The following is a 27,804-nucleotide window of genomic DNA, read 5'->3' on the forward strand; positions in this document are numbered from 1 at the left end:
TTTGAAATATTTTAATAAAATATTAATTTTATTTAATGATATTGCATCATATAAAATAGATATAAAGAAAACATTACGGATAATTCTTACCCGAAAAAAAATCAGGACAGTTTTAAAATCCACCGTTATCGCTGTTCCGTCGATGAAGTGGATACCTTCTATTCCGGAATATAATAAGCACTCCCGGTCTTCTGGATTTCGCACAATTGCCTGAAGACATTTTTCGCTGTATCTATCTCCACCTTGACGACAAACGCAGTGCACTACATCTAACCCGTATAAATTTATTTTACTCTCATCAGAGAGCATCGCCCTTCTTTAATACAAAACAGCTTTTATATCGATTGAATAATTTTCATGCGCATTTCTTCGGTCAAAAACGAGCTTTTGGCAGATACGAGTGCAAAAACTTTTTTTGTAAGTCACATATATAAGTTCAACACAACGTAAAATCTAAGTTATACTGTGGAAAATTGTCAACTTGGGCTTAGTTAATCAGCCGTAATTTAAATAAAAAAGTAATATTTTATCGAATTATTAAAATATAACACAAACACACCCGCTATGTCGGCCAAGATTGTACTTCTTTGAGTCTCGATAAAGTCATACCAAGTTTTAGAAAATATATATTCACTTCAAAGTTATTAAAATAAAGAACACAAACGTAGGAAATTTTCGTTTTCAGAGCTAACAATGAGCCTGTGTAAAATTACCATGCAGAGAGGATTGAACAGGTGGAAGGAACGACGTTTTTGGAAAGCACGCTCGAGAGAGCTGTTAAGATGAGTGTGTACCTACTACATAGATATAATAATAAAAAAGTTCACCAAGCAAAACGAACCTGAATTAATAATATTAATACATTTTTTTGAGAAGTGAGACTGAAATAACATATAACTTAATTGTTTATAAATAAGCATAAAAAATAAAGACACCCACTGGTATGTAGTATAAATAAATATATTCAAAAGAACCAATGTATGATATTTTAACGAACTTTTATGGTTTTTGTTAAAAAATAAGCCAGCTGTATGACATCATTTTTTTAACCCACTTGCTAACGCGAATTTTCATAAATACATAAAAGATACTTTTTTACGGCATCAGCGGGGAGAAAGAAGGTGAAAGAGAGGTCTTATTAAAACATTTACGTTTCTGCAGTCGCTGACGGCAAGGTTTAATTAGCGACGTTCTCCAAAAGATTCGCTCAAACTAACGTTCATAAAAGACATAATAAAATGGTTATAATGCTGTGACAAACGTGAACTCCTATGGATATTGAAAATATGTTCAAGCAATTGATTTACAATTTCGCTGGTATATAGCGGTAAAACTGTAGTTACACGTATGTTTAATACATTTTTTCCTGAATATGTGATGTGTCGCTATACTGTCGTCAAAAATCAATTTGACAGTTGCGAAACGTCTATTTGCTGTTCAAACCCAAACATATCTTGTACTAATTAAGCAAACCCAGCTTGACCTGATGAAAGTTCAAAATTTATAATTAGTTTTAGACTTATTAGGTCAAGTTGGGTTTGGTTAATTCGTTTAGGTTTGAACATTTTGGTACCTTAGCATGTGATGTGTCGCCCTACAACTATTATTTGAAACAAAATTCGCTAGTGGCGTAAAGAATTGAATTATTTTAATTCACTAGTATAAATATGTATCTAACGATGAAAATGCATTATGATAAAATTTCACTGAAATACCAGTGAAAATATATTTTAATTGGTAATACACATTTACTGTAACATATACATATATTTACATAGCGTATATAATATGTACACAAGAACAGCGCGCGGAAGGGGTCAATTATCGAATAAGTAAAAAACGTAGAAGCAGCAGTTAGTGCCAGTAGCAGTCAGACTGCCTACTTCCTCCACCTCCCGACCCCACCTCGACAACCTCCTCTCTTGTTGTGTTGTGGTCTACATCGCCAATGGAAATGAGCAAAGCGACGTATTAAATTAAGGCTCGCGTGCCGCGGAGAATTACGTAACTAACTAACGCCAAAGGGTCAGACCTATGCGGGAACTCACTGAAAGAAGACAAAGGCAAAAAGGGAAAAAAATCAGCACCGAACGCCTTGCCTTGAATGCTAAACTAGTGCAGACGGGTAGAGCACCTGCTTGCGCCGTCTAAAAAGCGCACCTGCCGTCCTATAAGAGCATAAGCGGTCGGCTTAGAAAGCGATGAAGAGAGGTCGTACATCACTTCGAAAAAGAGCACGTCCTCTATTGAGTTGTTTTTTTCTTTAATAGAGATATAAGCCTCTGAAATAGCAACGAACGTGTATGTCTGAGAGTCCGTTGCGAGTTTTCCTTCATGAAACAGGGTTCACAATTCAGTACAATATTCACATACGTAATTGAGTTTGACACATAGATTAACTATAGTTCAAATTCGATAGACCGGCGGTATAATTCAGTGACTAATGCTTGAAAGACTTGGTCAGAATTCCACATGAACTCTAACTTTTTAATTTATATTAGATCTGAGAGAACGGAATTAGCAATTATTATATCATTATATTATAATTCCGATAAGGTATTCCTAGATTTTCTTAATCTCATGAATGAATAATTGAAAAAAAATCGAGCTACATCACGCATACTGACGTATTGTAATATATATATTGATTATAAGCAGCAATAATTGTTTATAAATAATTAAATGTCACTGATTTACACTTTAATTACAGTATAGTGTCTCACTATTTAATTAGCAGTTATTGGTTGTGTTTACACGGTTGTAACTAGGGTTCTTAATTATTGGTAGTACTCGAATATTAAATATAAAATAGATGAAGTATTCGAATATTCAAACATATTCGTACTTTTTTTTCGGTTTTTACCGATTTTTTATTTATTTAACCAATTAGTGCAAAAATTCAATTAATTAATTCAATTAAAAATAATTATTTTAATCATTAATTAATTTCATAATCGTTACTTTTTAAATTTTATAAAATATGCTGTGCGAACTATTGATCAATGAGGACGTCAAAAGGAAAATGTTTAATTTATTATCACATACATACTTTTTGATCAGGTACGTCATTTCAACTTTTTCAAATTACCAGAATTAAGATCAGCTGCGATTCAGTTAATTCAGCAAAATTGATGGAACATTTAAAATACGTAATTTTATTGAATAGTTTGTACATATAAAAGCTCATATTGATTGAGACGAATTTAAAATACATTAAAAGATCGGATATGTATCGGCTTTGCATAAAAATTAAATAACTAGAAATAAATTACCCGCGATCGAATTATTAAATTCACTGAAATAAAATGACTGAGATAAGCGTAAAACGATAATGAAAAATTGGTCTTTCTAACAGTTTGTTTCGTTCAACGAATAAATTCTGCGAATTTCGGTCACAGTAGACACCCAAAAATCATTCTATTATCAAACGTTTTTCGAAGGCGTAAAAGATTTTTTTTGTTAAGAAGAAGCGTCTCATACCTCGCACTTCAAAACAAAATAAAGACACATAAAGGACCATGAATTTTAGAGCGGCACTAGTCACTTGGGTATTTTGAGAGAAAAAAGAGTTCCTCGAGTATACAAATTGTTTCATTCTAATATGTTTTCAAATTTCATTCGAGATAGTATAAACGAATATTTTAGGAATATTTGATCGAGAGCCACAGTTGTAACATACATTTTATGATCATGTTTTTGTTCAACGAAATCCAAAATAATTTTGCGGCTTTTGAAATAAACGATTGTAATTACAGTAATTAACTAGATTTTTCGTTTATTTGAGTATAGTGGGAAATATATCGCGAATATTAAATGCGCTTATTACTTATCAAAATGTGATAATAATATACAAAAACTAACATACCATTTAAATCTTCGGTTGAAATCCTATCTTCATTCTCAACGTCAAGATATTGAGGCTCACCTAAAATCAAAAAGAAAATGCATATTTTTAAATCACTCAAAAAATTTATTTGTTTGTTCATACATTGTTTAAAAAATGACATTAAATGCGTGCTTTATTATACGATATTAAATGTATCCCTCAAGGCTTTCGCGATCGTTGCTGAATGTAAAATTTTACGGGTTTTGTTGGGTTGTTTATTTTTTACAACTGTCACTGCGACTTCCATTTTAATTGCTCTCGCCTTGAAAGTAAAGTGCGATAAAAAATACAATTTATATACTCAGTTACCCAGGAAAATAGCGTAATTTTATTCAATTATCTTGGTAATTAATCAATCTTGATGTCTGTTTAGCATATTTTACAAAATAAAATAATTGATTCAGTTGTATATATATGTATATATATAACATAAATTTTCCTATAGAATTTAATTTTGAACATAAAACTTTTTTATTAAAGACTAAACTCTCACTTATATATACAAAGCAAAATTTTCACTGCAAAGCGATACATAAGGAAATTTTCTTTGAAAATTATTCGATAAAATTTCGTTAAGATATCTGAAAATTTTATTATTAAAGAATTACACCAAAGGTCGTCAATACAAGTAATTCAAACACCTTTCTACACCCCATCCTATAAAAAAGTTTTAATCCTTAACGAGGGCATAATTTTCGCTACTATTGCCACACTGCAACACTTTTACGCAAGAAAAGTGCGGGCGAGGGGATCGTCAACATTTTCTAACCCGTTCACGCTCCGCACTTAATTGCTAAAAACAATCTGAGTCGCTTTTAAGATGGTACGTGCCGCGTATAAATCGTGCGGTGGAACATTAAATATTATTGCGAACCTGCGAATTTTGGGACTGCGGAATGTTATAATTGCGCCCAAAGTAGGGAGGGTTTTCACGAAAAAGAAAAATATAATGAACATTCCCGAAATACGCAGAGAGGGACTTTAGCATAGGAAATAATTAAAATGTAGTGAAAAATCTACGCCGCTTTTTAGTATGCATAAATGTTTCGTACACGGCGAAATTGTAGAATATTTTAATTTGTAGTTTGAAATTAGAATGAAAGTTGCGAAATATGGTAATAATTTGTAAATTAATTTAACTTGTTAAAATATGTTTTAATTTTACACGTGAGTATGTTTGACAATTTCACGTGAAATAATTTAATACAACACAATACTAATTTAACATATACATACAATTATATTTTGCACAAATACATTATATTCTTCGTCAATTTTTGTATGTAACTAAAAATGAAAGAGAATTTCATAATTAAGATCTGGTCTGTTTGCTCGTCTAATGGAGGCTGCTTAAGCCTTAAATAAATAGATGCGGGTAATTATCATTATAAGTTTTCATTTAATTGAAGGAATATTCGCCGTGTTTATATATCAAATTTGGAGTTATAATAATAACATACCTTTGAGTTTACAGCTTATTTTTTTATATTCCATTATTCGAAACAAAATAAAGTCTCATTAATTTCAGATTAAATCTATTCACAACATCTGAATAAAATAAACTAAATTAAAAAAAAATGTTTTATGGAGTATTACAATTTATCAGTTAGGTAGACGCAAAATCTAAAATTAATTAAATTGCGACCGAAATTAATTTATCGATAGAATTTATGTATAGAATCGACGTTTCACCCGAAATCCATTTTAATTGAATATGTAAGCGCGCTTATGTCAAACTCTATGAGTCTATGCCTTCCCAAAATTCATCTTAAATTGGACCATATTCGCACTCGATCAATCGGCCGGCACTCGATGTATGTTTTAATCAAATGTTTGGTCTATTAGAGCAGATATTTTGAGTATATTTAATCTAGACAAAAACTTATATTAAAGAACATCACATTTCTGCGTTTTATTAGCGCAAAGGCGGAAGAATCCATCGCGACAAAAGTTCAACATCAACAACAACAATCCACTCTGAGATCTCATTTTCACCTAATTCGGATCCCGCATCTATCGCTCGGCAAACGCGAGTCTTCATCTGCGCGCTTTCGCAAATACGGGATAGGGTTTGTTCTTCTCTCCTGGACGGCGATACAAACGCAGGGTGGTTCGTGACGGGGGTGGGGTGGGCGGAGAAGCTAACGGGGGTCGGACTGGATGAAAGAGGATACGCGAACCGTAAACTTTCGCAATCCATTATTGACTACAGCAGTGGTTCCCCGGTAAACACACAGGGCGTGTTTTCGCGGCCCGATTTCTGCGTGTGCGAAAAATTATCGAATTAAAACAAACGGAAAATCAACGCGCGGAAATTTGAACGCGGCCTCAAAACAAACTTTGGCCTATAAATATTCATACGCGTCAGCGGGCCCACCGCTGTCCTTAACGAACCGGACGGATCAAAAAGCTTCGAGACGACATCGAAATAATTGACATTTTAATTAATAACATCCTTAAGTGGAAATGATAAGTATCATTTTATCACATACATATTTCATCCAATGTCATAAATTGATCGTTTGGGGTTGTTACACGACCGAAAATAAAATTAAGCTGAGCTGGAGTTATGTAGTGTGATTTTAAGATTATTTGCGGGTCGCAAAATTCATTTGATTTATACCAAGTTAAAAATAAACGTCATCCGTATGTGGGTGAATTGAGCCAAGGAAGTTTCGTGAAATTTGGTCCAGTTAAACACGAGAAATCGATAACATTTTCAGTCTCATGGACTACAATTTTCAGTGTGGTGCTTATCTTCTAAAGATGAATTCCCAGAATATAACTTGTCGAACCAAAAACAACACGTTCTAGAAACATATTTTTTTAATAACTGTAGTTCCAATACACCCTTAATAAATATTTAATAAAGAAAGTATTGCAACTACAGCGAATAAAAAATATGTTTCTCGAACGTGTCGTTTTTGGTTCGACAAGTTTTGTTCCGGGAATTTATATTTGGAAGATGATCATCACACTGGACGTCTAATCAAAGTTGGTGACGAATGTTGAATGCCTAAAGAATTTTCAAAATACATTTTTATAAAATAGAGAAGGTGGAAAAAACCCGCATAATGATAGATAAACTGAATACGTGCAGATCGTTACTCGCCAGACAAAATCAGAAAACATTCTTGGATAACAGGTGATTATAAGTGGGTTATGTATAATAATGCTGCATGAAAATGATACTGGTCAAGTCAACCCCAAACAAGAATTACACTTTAAAAGGGTTGATGTTGTGTAGATTAAAAATTATGCTAATAGGCTGGATAAGTTGTATTTAACACTGTTACTTTAAAAATATTCAAGCTTTTTATTATTAAATAAATGGCAATAAATAGGTTGTTAAAAATACTATATTTCAAAGTATTTTTTGCAGAAGCTGCATTAAGTGAGAGATAAGAGATTAAAACAAAATTTCTGATTGCCAATTTTGATCGGTGAAAAAGTTGAGTGGCACTCAAATTAATAATGGCAATAAAGCGATTTCGAGTAAGTCGTGTTAAAAAGGCTTTGTAAAATATTGACATTATTTGCACTCTTTTCTTCTCTTAAACGCACCGCGACGCGGATCGCTAAACGACGAAATATCGTTGTCCGCGATAATAGAAAATTCATACAGTAAACAATCGTCGTTGACGTCATTATATCCGAAAAGGTAATTTATTTTTTGAAATGAATACTACGTTAGTGTTGTCAGTGGTGTGAAGCATTTTTATATAAATATAATTTAAGGGTTGTGTATAGTCTCCAATTACTTGAACCATCAACTACTCGAGTATCGAATATTAAAATTTTAAAATACTCGAGTACTCGAGTACTTTCGAGTATTTACCAAATGTACCAAAATAGCTATTATTCAAATTCGTGCACGTATAAATAAATAAATAAAATACTTAGTATGTTAATTTTTACAATTATTTTAACTTCACGAACATACTTTTTAAAAACAATAATGCAAAAAGTGTCTCGAATTTAATAAACTGCTAACCTTTGGTTTTATTATTCCCGTTATGGAAAAAACCCTTTCCGTTGCTGTTGATGTTGGTCTTATTGTCATTACCGTGTTGGATAAGGCTTCTAATTTATATCTGTTCGCTTTTTATAGATATAAAATTTTTTGAACTCTCTTTTTATGTTCTCTTCTTTCATTCCCTTCTCTGCTTTTCTCTTATTTCCTTCGACTATTGACAAAATAGCATTTTGTAATTCTTCTTGAATAGATTTTTTTTCCCTAACAATATACAATATTCTACTCCTTCTGATTAATGCGAAGAATTTAAATCTATATCCTTCGAATATGTATTTAGGTGAATCCCTTTCACTTTAGAGCTAAACGGTTCGCAAAGAACTGACTTTACTTTAAATGTCTTTAAAACACACAATTGTTTTGATTTATATTTTAAGCTGAGGGATCAGTATGAACAATTTACAACACTTTACGCTACAATTGCAGTCATAAAACCTAAAAAAAATTTTTGTTGATATTTCATATTGTTCATTGCCATAAATTAGATAAGTCGGGACTGTCGAACAGAAAACACAAAAGAAATTTCTCCGTCGTACCCACTAACATAGCCGACGACCGGAACTATGCAACTATGGAACTATGAAAAAATTATACCTGATAGTAACCGCTCTAGCTCGGGACTTTGGGCATAAACGCCAAATAAAAGCAAGACGTTAACCTTTACCGGACCGAGTTAAAGTTATTTTTGTTTCTGAAATATTTCAAAATTTTTTAATTTCGAGTATTAATCGAGTAATTTTCAAAATACTCGATTATCAAGTACTTGAAAAATAGACAAAAAATACTCGAGTATCGAGTACTCGATTACTCGAATTGGAGACTCTAGTGTAGCATGTTCCGATGTATGTGTGACCGTGTAGCGTTTTGAAAAGCACCATAGCAGCCAAAGGGTTAATTAAACGTCCTTTCAGACATTGGAATGTGTTTGAATATTCGCAAACATGTTCTAGGAAAAAATACTACGTTCGTTACTTTGACGTCAAATCACGTGGATATACACCGAAACACATGCAATATATAGTTTATACAAATATCTGCTACTTTTGGAATAAAGGCGTAAAAGTATTACATTTAAATACAATTTACAATTTTTGAACAGTATTAAAGGCATATTTAACATATTTATTGATCTGTTGACCTTTGCTGTAGTAGGAGTTATGGGGGGTGAAAGAGGAAAAATAAAATTAATAATTATTCCTACTTCATACGATGTTTATACAAGAAACGAGATACACCGCAGCGTATCTTTCATTTTTGGATAAATATTTCAATTTTATAATTGCGCTTTGGTTGTTTGCCGAAGAATCGTGCTTTGATTGGATTTATATTTATTAAAATTATACATATTATAAAAAATATATTTTGAACAAAATCAGTGTTTACACGGTGATTCATGTCTCTTTATATAGATAAAATTAATATTATGACTACATATAAAATGTAAAATGCTAATAAAACATATTCCCCATCAACGATAATATCACTAGTCATATAAATAAGTTGTATTTAATTAAGTAGGCCCGGTTTGCATACATTTATCATGCGAAGGAACAAATCCTTTTAACCCCTTGCACTCATAAATCTTATCGTTTATTACTACCCACTAAACCTTCGATATAGTGAACTAATTGCTTAGATAGGGGTCTCGCTACCATTGTACGTCGGTAGTGCTATTAAATTAATGGTTTACCTATTTTTAATTTACGTCTAAATATATAAGGGAGCGAAAGTTATTTAATACTTTTTTCTACTTATTAATTTAATTAATTATACACGCATTAACCCACATTATTGCAAGATTATTTATTTTATAATCGTAAAACGCGAATTTGGTTTTAAATCTGAATCGAGTTATATTTTGATTTTTTGCATGCGGTTGTACTTTGTCGTATTCGAGACAATCTATTTAACGTTTAATAATTCAGGTCTGTCCTTTTGAATAGCGGTGTTTAATTTTGTTGATTGTTTACAATAACATTCATCTGTAATTGTTTGGCCGGATTCCAGAAGCTCATAAATACACGATACTCTATATATCACACTAAACACAAATGATGGATTTCGGCTTTGGAAGCGCTTAAACCATCTCGATTAGATGCAGATCTCGCACCCTGAATTATTATCTTCAACTTTGGATTATCACCAATGAACATTCCCTATATCGGAGCGTTTTGAATAATCTTTAAGTCGATCTAATTTTAGTTTCATCTCTAGCATACCGCACTATTTATTAAATTAAATAAAATAACAGTCATTTAAAAAATTGTTAAAAACATACGTTATTATTATTTTCATAGATTATATTTTGTGAGTCATAAAAATACGCAAAAACATATTAATTTTTATATGGAAAAAGTACACGATTATACTCGATATTGAACACGCTTTTGACACGGTATGGAATGACAGGAGTGGGAAACTTTATCAACCTCGCGAGTCATAATAGCATATGTATAAATAGCATATTTTATTATTAAGAAAATGGTTAGAATAAATTGGCCTCGAAAATAAACGCAACATTTTTTACGATTTTTTGAAAATAATTTTATGTATACATATTTTGTAATACAGCCATATTTGAGAAAATCCAAAAAAATATTGGCATAATTTGTTTAATATTACAATCATGAATAAATTTACTACATATAGTGTTAGAATCATCGAAATTGGTAACAAAGACTTGCTAAAAGCTTATAAACCTAACTTCCTTATTTGTATAATTTCTAAAAGGTAAGATAGTTTTTCTTGTGTAAACGATATTGCGTATCTAACCGGATATACATACATGAGCATTTGTATTTATTTATTTATATCTTCCGTTGTAACATGACAGGTCCTAGCTTATTAACCGCCCCAGGCCCTAAGTTGCCCCCCTCCCCCGCCATATATTATCAACCCATTACATATAAAATATGAACTGATATACATTAAAACATAATAATTAAATACTACTTCACCATAGATTATTTTACGCAAATAATAAGCATTTGAAGATAAAAAACTGTAAATATGTCGAAAACAACTGTATGGTAACCACAGAATATAATGGTAGTTAACAAAAGTGTGCATAGTAGAGCGAATATATGCAAAATATATGGTTGGTTACCATGATTTATTTATTAAGACGCTTTACTTTCAGGAACCCCGAATTATACATTCCATAAAATAGTGTAACAAGATATTTATAAGACAATAACAAATAGTCTGCTTACGTCCTGGGTCGTAGATATTGGCCAAACGATCGAGAACTAGAGGAAACGTTGGTCCTGAACCCGATCGTACTTTATGTAGGAATTTTCAGTTAGTCAGATCTATCACTTCGCTTTCGACTTGGATTAAACGAGAGTTCAGACGAACTCGCACTAAGCCCGAAAGCGTATCGATAATTGAATACGGCAGGTCGTATGTTGCCTATATATAGTTTAATATATTAATTATTTAAATAAAAAACCTAGATTGTATTATACACACAATACTTTCACATCGGAAAGGTCGAAGTTTCGCTTTGTCGCTAATTAATGAATTTTCCATAACCTCGTTAAATTCCAGCTGGAGTCCCGCAGAAAAGTTCTCTTCATTTTATACAGTAATTATGTTCCCATTATTTTTTCAAAATAATGAATAATAAATGTACGCTGAGGACATAGTTATTACGGGTGTTAAAACAAAATGCAATTAATTACAAACTCCTTTAAGGGTTTCATAATTATTTAGACAAATGGGACATCAAAATGTATACAGGTAATCATTACGTTAACAAAAATATATATATGTATATATATATATATATATAAAATGGAGAAAGGGTGCGACTAAATCGCAAATTATGTCATAAAGGCTTGCCGCTATTGCGGGTCCAGGATGCGTAATCAAGCAATACTATTCGCAATATATTAACATATTTAAAAAACTAAATAGATTTTTAAATACGTTAAATACTTGTGTTAAATACTTTAAGCAAAAAAGTACTAATTATTCTTTTGATAAAAAAATCTATAGATATAATTCTCTGCAAGCTTGTTCTGGTAATATCTTATGCTCAAATTGATGACATACTTTAATCGACAGTTTTAGGGTTTTTGTTGCGAAAAATGGTAGAACGGCGTTTATACAATATTATCAGCACAATCTAGCGCACGTGCCTTTGTATTATTTTCTTGCCATGAAAAGCAAATATTTATTTACATATTCCAATCGAGCAAATAGATGAAAGCGCTTCTTATCTTCGGAGATACCGCAAAGGGAAAAGATACACTAGCGTTATTTTATTCATATCACGCATTCCCTACAGGTATTTTTGGCACGTTATTCGCACACCTGCAATTTTATTTATTTACTATAAAAGTTCCACCTGCCGGACGGTCGGTGGTCTTCAACACTTGGATTATTTATACACCGGCACACGGTATGCATTAGAACCTTGTGAATTATTTCACTTACCACTGCGTAACCAGATTATAAATTACTATTAAAGTGGCCGTATTCAGTTTAACATTATGAGCGAAATTAATAGAAGTAGAGTTAAACTCGTTTGAGAATTATTTAAAAAATAATAACTATGCTACTGACGTCTGAATCATATGTATAGCGATTAATTGCGATCGCTGCGTGGTAGTTAATTGAAATTATGGCCGTGGGCGCAAATAATGCGAAGTTCAGTACAATACTAGCGAATTGTGTGAAATAATGGTAGACTTGCAAAAACAAAAGGCTACGTTTACGTTGTCGGGATTAACACGACCAATTTGTCATCGGGATTGGATATAACGTCGAATAATGGGTATAGTTTTTTGTCATTGCAAATAGTGGACGCTGCGTTTGAATATAGCAAAATGGATTAATAGATTCGATGTTGCGTAAAGTTTTGACGAAATAAACCAACAATAACCGAGGCACAATGCTAATGATAGAGCAGTGTTTCGTTAAACGCTTTCATGTGTGAATTTTAATATAAAATGTATTGTTAATTGTAATATTTTGCATAATAGCGTTTTTAATAGTTTATATTATCAAATTTTACAAAGTCGACGTTCGGATTAAAATATGTCAATAACATCGAGAGAATTATCTTTAGATAATAACCTTAAAAGAAAACTCATTATCGATATTGTAATCCGAGTTTTCTCGGTAAGGATAAAGAAAGATGTCAAAACAAAGAAAATTAGATTGAAATCGTAACGATTTTTATAAATTGTTAAATCTTGAGAGTAAAAGGAATATTTGCCGAGACGTTCTCTTGCGAATTTTTTTATTCGATTTTTATCAGCAAATTATACTGAGGCTGTTCAATAAGTAATGTCGTTTATTTTTAATAATAATTGAATTATAGGATAATCTTTTTAGCAAGAATATCCAATCAAACAGAAGCATTATGATTAAATATTTTAAATATTCTACAAATAAATAAAGGCATTCTGATTTATAGTTTTTATGACCTTTACAATAACATTTTTTATTATATAATAGCATTATATTCCATTTAACTTCATCATTACTTAAATTTTAATAGGGTTCTCAACTATTCGTAGTTTTTAACTATTCTAATATTGAATAAAAATGGATGAAGTATTCGAATATTTTAAATTTTTTTACCGATGTTTTTTTTATTTAATTTCCTGTAAAATATAATTCAATTAAAAAATAATTATTGGTTAATAATAATTATAAAATATGCTGTGCGAATTACTGATCAGTGAGGGCTTCATAAGGAAAATTCTTAATTTATTATAACAAATCACCAGAATTAAGATCAGCTGCGATTGAGTTATTTCAGCAAAATTGATGGAACATTTTAAATACATAATTTTATCGAATTTTTTGTACATACAAAAGCTAATAATGATTGAAACGAATTTGATGTGTTATACATTAAGATTGTATCGGCGTTTTTTGTGTGGATTTGCATATGAATTAAATAACACGAAATAAATTAGCCGCGATTGAATTATTAAATAGTCTGAAAAAAAATCTTTGCGTCTTAAAACAACAAATATAAAAATGTAACACGAACTTTTTTGCGAGGCACACCTGTTTTTGATATTAGCGTTAAAAACGACAATAAAGGATTGGCCTTTCTAACATTGATGGAAACTTTTAAATACATAATTTTATCGAATTTATTGTATACGATAGCTAATAATGTTTGGAACGAATTTTATATACATAAAGATCGGATGTTTGTTATGTGCGGATTTACATATAAATGAAATAACTAAAAATAAATTAATCGCAATCGAATTATTTGAACAGATAAAAACTTTGCGTCTTGAAACAACAAATACAAAAACGTAACACGTTTTTTTGCGATAAGCGTTAAAGGTTAAATGATAATAAATAGTGGGCCTTTCCAGGGTTTTGTTTCGAGCAACGTACGAATTCTGCGAATTTCGGTCATAGTAGATACAACCGAAAAACATTCTATTCACAAATGATCTTTGAAGACGTAAAAGCATTTTTTGTTGAGAACAAGCGTCTCGTTGTCTCGCACTTCGAAACAAAATAAAAGCGCATAAAGGACCATGGATTTTGGAGCGGCCCTAGTCACTCGAGCATATTGAGAGAAAAACAACTACATGTGTTGCTTAAGCATACAAATCTTAAGTTTCATTCCAAGATTTTTTCAAATTTTATTCGTTGTAGTATAAACGAAAATTTTATAAATATTCGATCAATTATTTGATTATTCACATAGTTGAAAATATTTCGAATAATCGAATATTCGATTGAGAATCACCAACTACTATTCGATTGAGAACCCAAGCAGGTGGAAAAAACAACACCAAAACTATTCGCTTCCTTTTCAAGAATTGCACAGTTATTGGCAACATATTTTTTCACATTTTATTGTATCGTTGACTTATGGTAGTTAATCTTTTCTGTTTACACGTGAAGCCTTTTTCTTAGTTATACTGTTTCAATCGTTCTAGCTAGGCACAATATCAGTGGTGAGTTTGGTCTTTTTAAAGACATTATTCGGAATAAATAGTTTTGTATTCTGTCGAAGCTTTAATTTCATCAAAATCTTTGTAGATTTTGATGAAATTAAAATATTTTTCGAGATTAAAATAACTCGCACCAAATGTTAAAAACCACCTTTGACAATTGTTTTAGGTCGCCAAGCACGTCACAGATGTTTTTGCTGCAAAAGTTGCTTTTCGCTTAATTTGCCATTTATACAACTGTAACGAATGTGACAGTGCACTCTAAAAAAGTAATGCAAAAAATTGTCTAAAGTTTTTTTTACGAACTCGTGTATTAAATACACTACTTGTCAAATAATATATATAATAGACACCATTAAAATTAATAGTAAGCAATCTATGGAAAAATGGCACTTACATAATTCATCGTGAAACCCGTCAGATACATCAAGTTTCAATTTTCCGATGAATTTATTATTTTTACGCGAAAGTTATACGATAAAATAAAATTGATTTGTATAGCGGTGTTCATACTACGCGTGACGGAATCGAAACGCGCCGGCGCCGTATGGTATGAACATGTCATTTTTTAAACCGCGTATTTTTTTCTTTAAAAATGATATGGGCCTAAAAAAACTTCCATTACTTTGCGACGCGTACGAACGCGAACGATTCAATTCTAAAACACGCACTTATTCACGCGTGTCAAAAATCCGAGGTGGGTAGACCGAAGGACTCTCAGTCAAAACTATCCATATAAATAAATTGTACGTACCCGCGAAAAGTTTCCCGTGCTCCTCGAAAGCTCGAAGCAGAAACTTTCGCAATATTTCAAATCCGCTAAAACGCCGCCAGAGCAAACGCCGCGGGCCCGCACCGCTGCTAAGTGCCGATTGTTCGAATTGAAGTTTTCGAAAATAATAATCATTTCGAGGCCCCGGCTTACGATTTGTTACGTGGCGTGTGCGCGCGAATCTGGCCACTATGTACGGAATAAAACGAAACCCGTTAAACCGAACAACCTAAGGGTGTGTCAATTTAAATTGTGGGACTCATGCTGTGCTGTGGCTTTAAAGCTCACGGATTTTTTTAGTGAAGTTTTATAAACAGCAGTATAACAAAACAGCGCTAATGTACGAAAGGCAAATTGACTGAAAGAATTTTCACCCAATGTAAGACAGCAATTTATAAAAGTTGTAGATGTAGAGGATTCTTGAGGGAGCCAAAGAACTATACCAGCAAAAAACAAATACATTGGTTGCTGTCCTTTGAAGTTATAAATGACTCTATTTTAGTTTATTTTTAATCTGATCAGATTGATAATATCTACGAAAATCGTACTGTTAATAAGCCTAAATAAACCAAGGCGGATAATGGCCTCATAAAAATGAATTCTATTCTTCTTTGCTACTGTTCTAGGCAAGAAATTTCAAATTGCTTGTTCCAAATAAATAGTGTGTTCCAGAATAGAAAGATAACTCAGTTCATCACAATGTTGTAGTTTTGCAATATCATAACTATATTTAACGGACATAGCAGCTGACACTAATTTAACTTAATAATCGGACGGCTCACAATGTTATAATTTTGTATCTCAGGGGTAAATTCAACTCAAATCCTTGTTTTATTTTATATTATATGCAACTTTTTGTTATTTTATATACTACATATGTTATACTTAATTTTTTTTATAAATGTAGCTCAATTTAAATCAAATCAAAACTAAGATTCGCTTTACTTTAAACTGCATTTTTTTAGAAGCGTGAAAGATTTGTATATTTTATTCATAAATTGCTATTCCCTGAAAGGCAACGCCTATGTTTAATAGACCAATCGATTAGGATTTAATTCGCAAAAAATTTTAAATGTCATTAAAAACTTGAAAAATAAGTCTTGAAAATGACAGATCAGATAACAACAATGATTAAACATCTCTCAGGAATTTGCATTCATAAATTAACAAACATCTTTAACGCCTGCCTATCTTTTGGGTGTTTCCCATCTCGTTAAAAATGGCTACAATTCTGATTAGTTATCGCATTATCAGTTTATTATTGTCATTTAGTAAACATTTTGGAAAAAATAATCAATTTGTGTTTAAAATAATCTTTGATGAATAAAATTATTAACGAACAGTTTGGTTTCCGCTAAATTCACTAATAACACACCAACACATATGCGTTAATTTTAATTTGAAAAAGAGGACGGGTCTTTAAATGTTAGATATAGAAAAAGTTTTCGACACTGTATGGCATGACGGTTTGATTCATAAACTATACAAATACAAAACCCTTGAATATCTGCTATGCTTATACGCTCATGAGAAGTAGAGGATACGTTGTTTCACTAAATTATGAACATTAGATCCCGCGGAAAATTCCAGCTGGAGTTCCTCATGGAAGTTTGTTTGGGCCGTTTCTTGTATACGAACGATATCCCAAAAATAAAAAAATAACGCGTTTATCAACGTACGCTGGCTATTTGTACAGCTATTTTAACAAGTGCTAACGGTCTTAAACCAATCGCGAATAAATGTTAAATAAATATTTTAAGATGTGGAAAATTAAAATCAACCGAATTAAAACAGGAGCAATTATTTTCATAAAACGTAGACAAACTCTGCTACCACTTATCCTAAATGAAGAGGGCAATGAAGAGCGTAAAATGGAAAAGAAGCGTTAAATACATTAACTCTGAGCTTCGCTCTCAAGGGCTTGCCGTCATTGCGGCCCATAGACATATATTTAATAGAAATAGTGCGCTAACTATAAAAAATAAAAGTTTAATGAATAAACAATTAATTATAACAATTTAGACGCTAGTAATACTAATTTCTCTAAATTACAAGTCATTCAAAATAAATATATAAAAATAATATATAATATACATGTTTATACTAATATTAAAAAAATGCATATTAGCCTTCAAATACCAACAATTAAAGAACACCGTCATTTTCATACCAGAAAATATTATAAAAATATTTTGCGAAACTACACTAACCCATTTATATCGGTAACTATGCTAAAACAACTCTAAATTTAAATACACAAAATGCCAAGCTACATATTGCTTTAGAGAGACTTTTATAGCAATGGTTCCAGTTCTCCAATGAAATGTACTCAAATCATCACTTAATTTTCAAGTTAAATTATAAGTAATATTATATTTAATAAGTAGAATAAATAAAGTTAAGATTTTTTACTTCCTTTCCCACATTTTTTTAGGTACATTTGGCGGCGTATCATAACATTTTTGGATATTTTACAGTTACGCCGGCTACCTAGATGACTATAAAATGATATAATAATGTTTGCTTAACAATAACTTGCGAGATAGGTATTACTACCGTTTTCGCCGTCTGGTGGTAAAAACCAGGTAAGGTAATTTTATCCGTATAATTTAATACTTATAATACAAACATATATTGAATGAATGTTTATAATACATGAAAAAAAATATTACGACTTTCTTTTTTTCCTTGAATAGAGTACAAGGTATCATACTGTACACACACATGGAAATCATAAAATGACACTGTAAATTATTTTTTCAGGGAATTAAAATATAATTTGATTCACATTAGCTGTTCTAACCCGCCGACATATTAAGCTTAAATATTTTTTAAATATATTAAAAAGTATAGATAAAATAATTATTTTATTATTATTATTATTATCCCATTTTTTTAACTTTGAGTTACGCAGAAGACAGCGAAAAAAACGACCCGTCGAGTAAGTGTCTTATGATAATAAAAGAGATTGCGTATCTCCGATTCATATATTCCATCATTAATTTAAATTATAGTCTCTCAGTCCATGAGGTTTTTCACCGTACAATGTACACAAACGACACCACACATGTGTGCATACACACCCAACTAACGAGGCAAGGGTCGTCTCTCATTTCTATCTTGATGTACGTAATTCATCTCGCAACTTTTCCCATTTCGCCCATCATTTTTGCAACACACATACCTAAACCCGTCTCTCTCGCGTGCTACTCTTTAAACGTACGTTCTTGGCCCGTCAGTTCACTACTAGGGACTATATTGTTTTCCTTTTTGCTAGTTCGCAACTTCGTTATCTCACACGTATGTATATAATACGATAATCTCGATTTAATATGCCGGGTGCATTCGCGGGTGTAATATCGTTTTTCGAAATTGGCCGACATGTATCATCTTTCAAACCCTTTGCATTCCGCTCGGCGGTTTATTGTGGCGTTGTGTACGTTAATCTTTGTGCATTAATTTGAAAACTCGTGAGGCAGAATATACGAAACACAATTAAGTACATTAAGATGGGAGAGTTAATGTACTGGCAACGTCCGTAGTGCTTCACGGAGGCGGTTCCACACTAAATGTTTATAAGTTTTACTTAATTTATCATTGAATAATGAGGCTTGAAATTAAGCAAACGTTGAATCCCTACTTTTGAAAATATATCTAGCATGGTACAATTTAATTATTGTAAAACCCTAAACGATTATGTGTATATTATATTTTGTTGATATATATGATATCACGCGCACGGATATGTCATCGCTTTCCGAAAGAACGTAAATACAGAGTGACTACATCAATGCTGGAAATGAGGCCATGCGAGCGCTCACCTTTTGGTCGTAAAAAAATGTACTTAAATATACGTCACATGAACGACGGCCTTGGTCATAATTTTAAGGTTTCCTGGTAATCGTCTTCAAACGGAGGGCAGCCTTCGTCTTCAAACACAAATAGTGAGCAGAAAAGTTCATTAACAACGGTTTTCAGACAAAAGGGAATCGCGGTAATAAGTTCGACAACACCGGGACAGGACATTTGAAGATTGTGTCAGTCACTTAGTTTATATATGGTTGAATTAACAAGAAAAACATGATTATTTTATACCGCCAAACATGAAAGTGTTATGCTTCCTCCACACTCTCTGGAAGTAGGCCATGGTTGGGCAAGGACGGAAAATATAATGTGTTAATTCAGGGCTACTTCGGTCGAGCTCGGGTCTGCCCGCTCTAATGTCTCGGCGACCTCGACCGTATTCGGTAGACCTTTGGCTCGGTAACTTCCAGAGAGTGTAGAGGAAGCATTACGGTCTGAAGTTACATAACAGTAGTAGGAGTCATGTTCATGTGCGAGGATCACATATTTAGAATCAAAAATAGCGTAGTGGAGTTCTGTTGGATAACAAAACTGCAAATCCATGCAAATGATTGAGGTGTGGTTAAGCGATCCATTGTTGCAAACTAACATTTTACATGCGTGATTATTGACAGTTGTCTGATTTACAGTGCTGCCAACTTAGGAAATTCGAATTGGATCATCGTGTAATTAGTATTTTGGTGTTACCCATCCGGCGGCGGTATGTCCAAACCACACAATTGAATGGATCGATCTATCTATCCGTTTTCTTGACATGTTTTATTTATTATTTCAATAATTTTAAAGCTGGTGAATAAGGTTGCGAAAGCGTACGCATGGACGCAATACATTATACGTTATTTTCACATCCACCCACTCTTCCATAGGTCACAGTTCACAGTGAAAAAAATACAAAAGATAGGCTTCCTAAAGTTCTCATTGGCGATCCTTTGATAAATATTTTAGCATTCGAGCCGCACACATCGAACATATTTATACACCATCATAACCATTAGACTAAATATTTTGCGTGGTTGTTGCCAAGAAGAGTAGATGTGTAATCCGGTAACCTATTTGAAAATGCTAACACGTTTAGAATACAAATATTATGTATATCAACGCAGAGAGCGCCATTAAGATTTTACATAATTTTCGAAAATATATACAGGTGAAAAGTAAAAAAAAAAACGAAATGAACAGACACGTGACATTTGCATAAATCTCAAAGTATAAAGAGTAAGATCTGGAGAAGAAATATGTATATATCATATATAAAATAAATTCGGACCAATTTATTATATTTATTAATAGGTGTGTTCAACCAAAGTAAATTATCTCGATCATCATCGGAGCGTGTAGAATGGTAATTAGAGCTTTATAAGTTTTTCCAAACCAACGAGACGATCAATCTTGTTATACGCCCACACACTAAATTGTTTTATTCACCCTGTTCTCATCGAGTTGATACGCTTTCATCTCTTATTTGGGTTTTAGTACTTATATACTGTTTGAATATCCTATATTCGAAGTGAATCTTAACTTGAAACCACATTTAGTGACCCAGCAAAAAGTTGTATACAAAGGCACACGGAGCGAGTATAACCAGAGCTGTGAGTGCAAGGAGTGTTTCTCTTGTGTACAATAAAGAAATATAGCACACGCGTTTTGAATATCAACGACGGTACACGATATTCCCGACAAAATCCATTTGTTTGGTCAGAAGAGAATGCCATTCATGAATGACGACGCGCCTCGAGAAAGTGAACGTGTATCTCCTTGAAAAGAGACGAGTTTTAACAAAAAAAGGTATATGATTCGTGCATTTCCTATTGGAATGGTAAAAACCATTACCTCATATACTTGGTAATTCATACAATTAGTGCCAACATTTTAAAAATCGATTAACAAAATAAAACAATGGTTTTCTTACTAAATGTTTTTTGCTTGAAAGTTAAACTAGGTGACACGACAGAATCTATTGTATACATTTAATTGTGAATTAGTCGTTTTATTCTAGGAAAAAATATACAATAAATTGTGTAATATAATTATTATAACTGAAGACGTTGCACGAACAACGATGAACGGCACATTATAATATTTGAAAATTGATTTAAAGATTTAAAAAAAATATATAATCAATATTTATAATATAGTTGACATCAAATGATATTCTTTTTAATTATTAATTGCCTAAAAAGGGTTTCGTAATGATCCATATGTGCATGTATTATACATACATATATCACTATTACTCATACATTTACAAGCTTTCAGTCAAAGGTAACTTATTTTAATTTATCAACGGTTGGTTCAATCGACTCGTCAAATGTTTTATTAATGGGTTTTCGTTCTTATTCCACTTTCAGCGCATTTGTGTGACTTTTAGCAGTATTTCAAGTTACTCTCGCATCTGTTCCAAGCTTTCACTGAACATTCAATTAATTACTTTTAGTTTTTGTGGACGTTAAAAGACATATAATAAATTTATTCACCAATAAAATCATAAGTCTCGTGCCTGCTCTATTTTCTGACACCCAACGAGCGCAATTTATGATTCTAATTCTTTCTCAAACGGTAGCCGTTTCATAAAAATTCTAAATAATACTTTGATCAATCTATTAAAACAAACTGGACATAAACCTAACAGATGTTCCTGCACTTATACCTTACCATGTCACAAGGAAGTGAAAACAACTGAATAAAAAATCGCTTTCATTTTTACTTGCCTTTTATCTTTACTTTCAGAAAAACCCTCGTATTTTTATACAAACATGTACTTTATTTGATTGAGACCATTCAACATATAGTTGACCTAGTTCTAACCAAACCCCACATAACTCATTTTATCAACAATATTTTTTTTCGCTTTATGATTCCAAACATTCCAATACCAGTTACCGTGTTTATAATAAAAATGTGAAATTGCTCCATACGCAATATGAGAAAAATAATATTTTTTATCACAAACAAAGTTAGATACTAATTTATAATATTTTTTTGAGTTGTGTCACTTTTGATATGTAAATTCAATGCATAAAAATTGGATTTACTATACAAATAGCGTTAAAGAAACGAGACCGTGTCTACCGGATGCTAAAGCAGACATAATCCGACCTTCGTTATCCCTAGCGCTTTCCTCATTCACCCCACTCGACATTTAAGCCTTCCACGATACAATATAAAGCAACAGTTTATTTCATTTCCCATCATAAACGTCACTCTGACATTAAAATAGGTTTTAACAATTGAATTATCGACCATTATCTCCATACTTTTAAGCAACTCATGTTGTAACAATGCAAGATCAGAACGTAAATATGTCATAATTTTATTTATTTAGGCTATTCGCAATAAAAAAAAGAATGTAAAGTGTTTACATGGTATATATTCGAGTTCTTTCCGACCTAATCTTCGGATGTTTCTTTGTTTTTCAGATCATTTCATAAATACCATGTTGTAAGAAATACGAAAATACACTAAACCCGATCCATATATTATAAGTGAAAATACATAATCTATATGTTTCTTCTTGTATCGGATCGAATTCGATTGAAACATCTGTTTGAAGATGGAGTTTAATTTACCCAAATTGCTCTCTTGTTTTGGTTTTCAATTAGTTTGAATGGTACGTACCAAGAGGCAATAAACTCTGGGGAGTAAAATTATTAACGAACAGTTCGGATTCCGCGAAATCCACTCTACAACAAATTAACTTAATAGTTCGACGGATCATATTTGCGTTAATTTAAATAAAAACATGACGTTAGACGTAGAAATTTAAATAATATTTAGAAAAGTGGAAATTTATAATTAATCAGAATAAAAGAGAGAGAGATCATATTTACGAAACGTAGAACTTTGCCACTGCCTTTCCAAAGTGAACAGGGTAGTAGTATAAAATGAAAATCGAGCGTTAAATACCTGGACTTTGAGCTTAAATTTAATAGGCGTACTTCGGAACTTCGCTCTAAGGAGCTTAAAAGGCACATATTGCTTTAGAGGGAAACAAATATTAAGGAATAGGAAATATGACAATCGTTCCAATCTCAATTATTCGTTTTATTATTATTAAATAGCTTTTGCGGATAAATTTCATCACCCCATTACAGCCCTTGAAATCCACATAATTATTTTTAAGCTCAGTAAATGACTCGTACCTAATATTAGATACATTATTTGTTTGACAGTTATAAATAACTTTACTGTTATTATTAAATAACGTAAAATTAAAATGTAAATATTATAAATTAAACCAAGAGCATGATTTATAATTTTTAAATCTACGTCTATTATTTGATACTTTACGGGGAAATGCGAAGGCGTAGTACAATCAGTCAAATCGGATTACCGATTTATGTTTATTTTTAGAGTATTGTAGCATACCCTGTTCTTATAATTGATTCATTAACGACAATTCATGGATTCAAAATATATTCAACTCATTTGATTTAAGTTTTTCGCAATGATTATTTTTATATTAATTCATACAAAAATTTAAAAAGCATCTCTGTTTAAATATGTATTTACAATAAATGATTCTTAGCAAATACAATATATAAAATCAGTATATGTATTCGTTAAAAAACAACATATTGATGTATCGATTTTTATATATGTAATACTGAACACTGAACGTGCTAATATTTGTTTCTTAACACTTCACAAGCAGCTGAAAATTAAAGTGTTAATTTTATGCACGACTTGCCACTGTTTGTTTTATGAAAATATCATATTTTTAACTCTTTTGTAATACAGCTATAACTTGTAAAAAGTCGCTATAAATTCAAGATTGTTTTGCGAGATTAAAAACAAATTAATAAATACAAATATAAATATATTAGGCAGCAGATTGTTTCAACCTTTAACATTAAGGAAATTAATGTTTTTCGTTAATCATTTTATTTTATTGTTATTAATCTGATTTTTCAGTTTTTACGAGTAAATTTTAATTACGACTAGGGAAGTGTTAGAAAAAGGTTATGATTGTATGAAGCTAATTATACAAAAGTGTTGATGACATTAGAATATATGTACAATTTTCTATACCCATATTTACCGATATTGAATAACGCATATTTAAGCCATACACCACACTACAAAATAAATAATGTGTTCTAATAACAAATAAATGGGTTTTTTACGCCGACATTTTTTTTTAATTTCCCGTTTTGGATAAAAGGGTCAAGAAATGATAACCATGTTTTATTGCAATATGGCGCTGAAGATTCCCATGAGGAATATACTAAATACAATTTCAAGAATTATACTAATAAGTATATTATAAAACTGCTTTTAAAAATGAATGTTTGGTTTGTCATGTAACCCGTTCGACGAAACTGCAACACAAAGCATTATAACGTTTCGTTCTCAACAGGGGAAAATTAAATTTTTAATGAATTGAAAATGTTTGCAAAGATAGAAGAAGATGATATCTACGTCATTTTAACACTTTGTATTCTGGAGACAAGAATCTCCGTTTCGCGACGCTTCTAGATTAAAAACGGGAGACAAGGACGAAACATGTTTTGTATAATTATTTGTACGGCGATGTTAAAATTTCATTTATTTACGCTCATTTTTTGTCGTGAATGTTTACTATTTAGAACAAATATCTAATTTACAACTATGACACAATCGACCGATTTTTTAAAACCAAAGCTAAGTCGAATAACACACACCTGGATGTAATGGCACATTTTAATTATAGACTTAAATTTATCTATAATTTGTTTGCTTCCAAAGCAAAAAAAAAAACAAAACGGTCACTTTTCAAATTATTTTACGGTAAATGGATTTACGCGAGTCAAATTCTGGTTATGTTATCAAAATTATGACCGATTCGGAATCAGCTATACATTCGATAAAGAAGAATGTTTTTTTTCAATATTTTGGACTAATAGTTATTTAAATGACTTTTTATTTTAATTAACTACCCTCTCCGCGTGAAAGAAATTTAAAAGAAACCTGTTTTTAAATATATTGAACATAAAAAGAATGCGGCCGATTTGAAAATAAATACATAGATATCATTTTAAGCTAATTTTTATTGTCTTGACATCGGCAGCGGTGAACCATATCGTTTAGTGAGTGGAATTTACATGTAGAATTAAAATCAGGCATGCTACACGAAGGTACAGCAGTAGCATAAAATAGCCGCCGCACTTATATGCACAAAAATTGAACAGCGCTCCTCATCTATGTGTCTGTAACAACGTATACCTGCAACGCCTTGAAGAGCTGTGTGGTGGCCTCTTAAGAAAAAATGTTACTAAACCACAATCACTTCTTCCACCATATTCTATTCCAAAAGAGCCTTTGTTAGGACAGAAGATAGGTATTTTTGAGCACTACAGATTTAGGTCGCAATCGAATCAAAACGACGTATATACTAACGTTTTGTTGCAATATAACAATGGCCGTTTGAGTGTCTCGAAAATCTGCTGAATTTTTACACACTTAAATGATTGTGCACTCAACTATTTTTTTGCAATTATTTATCACCTTTCACCATATTTTCAATACAATTAGTGCAAAATAGAACACAATGTAAACACCTGTATTGATGACAAAAAGCTATATGTGAAGCTAGTGTATACGGAAAACACCATGAAACGAAGGTTAATTATAAATATATTTTAGTTTTTAAATTCATTTACATTTTATAGAATTATGAGAACAATGATCGTCGTTAGTATTTCTGTTGACGTATCGTCGTTTAGCAGTCAACGGGTGAATTTAAATTTTCTATTAAAATTACCATTGGTTTTAAAAATCAAAATATCGAGCATGATCGCCTTTTTCAACAATGAAATACGGTTGGTTTTAAAAATGATGGTTTTGGTAGTCCTAGAAACAGGCGATAATTAAAGGGTGGCAAAAGAACCGTTGCTTTTTAAAAATCAAATTTTTACTATGATCGCGATCGAAGATTGTCAGCGGTTGTTAAACTAGGCGCGCGTTCGCCGCTTAAGCCTTCGCCTATATCGATCGTCGCGGTATAGTAATGACAAAATTACATAATGGGGGCACGAGGTGTAAAAAGTTGATGTTAAAATAAATAATAATAATAAGATGAGGAAACGGTACGAGAGCGACTGGTGGGGGTGTTTGTGGTGTCTTTTCGGTTGGCGTACCTGGGTAGTGCGCGACGGCGGGGCCCAGCAGCGCGAGGGCCAGCGCCAGCGGCAGCACGAGCAGCGCCGGCCGCAGCGCCATCCCCGAGACGCTTCGAACGGATGTCGAAAAAGGATCAAAAATGACGATGCCTTTTATAGCACTGACAGCTGCGGTTACGCGGAGTATCCGACGTTCGCAAAAGCTAAACACACGCTCTCGACACGAGCGAGCCCACCCGCGCCGCTCACTCAAATGGCGGCCGTGATTTCATCGATTGTGTACGGCCGCGAGACCCACCGGCGGTCCGCACGCCCTCGCTTTTCGGCCAGCTACTCGCGACAGCGGCTTTTGTTTAGTTCGTTTCCGTATACAATTATTTTTTAACATCATTATCAATGACAATAAAATGATTCGAATATCTTAAAACACTTTCATAAAATTACTTTTAAAAGATACTTCAGATAATACAGTATATTATTATTATTATAATGAGGGGGATCGACTACATAACCCGTTCTTTAAATAAAATTACGCATCGAATTCAGCTTCATTAAAAAAGCTTAAAATACATTTCTCTATTTAGGTAGTGACATTTTATTATTGTTATAACGTTACTATTGTTGTTTAATAGACAAAGCTTAAAAAATAATTAGGATAAATAATATAAATGCAATTAAAAGATGTACAATTTTTTAATACAAAAGTGAAAAAAACATGTTTTTCGTATTTTTTAAGCAAATTCAACTTATCTTTAGAGAAAAATCTTATTTTTAGAGGAAAGTTAATAATATTATACAAATGAATTAAGCGCGTTTTGTGTCATAAAAAGAGCAAGAATTGTGTATTTTATTACTTTCGTCTTTAAGATAAAATGGGCCAAAAAAGTCTCCAATCCGAATATTCAAGTATTCGAGTACGGAATTTGCCCGATTTTTAACTATTCATTATTTGAATATTTCTCTTACTGCCTAATTTGGCTTAGCAGTTTATAAGCATATCGATAAAATTGGCTATATGAGAAATATTGCAAATGTTTTTAAGCAAAGTTGTAGAATGTATTGTGTTATATAAGTGGGGTTTCATCTTTTGTCGAATTCAAATTTAAAGACGATAAATTTGATTTAGAAGTTTATAATCGGAACGATAAAATTGAGATGATTAATATACTTTAATATAATATAATATAATTAATATAACTCTAAAAACACAA

At 31.9% G+C, this 27,804-nt stretch overlaps 1 protein-coding gene across 8 annotated transcripts in view; it reads right to left on the bottom strand.

Moving 5' to 3' along the window:
- Cals (calsyntenin 1) overlaps positions 1-26,847 on the bottom strand; it is a 144,252-nt gene extending 117,405 nt beyond the window's left edge. For 4 of the 8 annotated variants that reach the window (XM_088189799.1, XM_088189796.1, XM_088189795.1 and 1 more), the window contains exons 1-2: positions 26,612-26,847; positions 3,866-3,925 (exon numbers count right to left, since the gene is read on the bottom strand). In XM_088189799.1, the coding sequence (XP_088045925.1) occupies positions 3,866-3,925; positions 26,612-26,693 (142 nt within the window). In that variant the 5' untranslated portion in view covers positions 26,694-26,847. The remainder of the gene's footprint in view (positions 1-3,865; positions 3,926-26,611) is intronic. The other 4 variants (XM_088189800.1, XM_088189798.1, XM_088189797.1 and 1 more) reach the window with 1 other exon arrangement.
- Between the last annotated feature and the right edge of the window lie 957 nt (positions 26,848-27,804).

Source organism: Plectrocnemia conspersa, unplaced genomic scaffold, assembly GCF_051122295.1.
Source record: "Plectrocnemia conspersa isolate PC_06_02 unplaced genomic scaffold, ASM5112229v1 ptg000008l, whole genome shotgun sequence".
NCBI lineage: Eukaryota > Metazoa > Arthropoda > Insecta > Trichoptera > Polycentropodidae > Plectrocnemia > Plectrocnemia conspersa.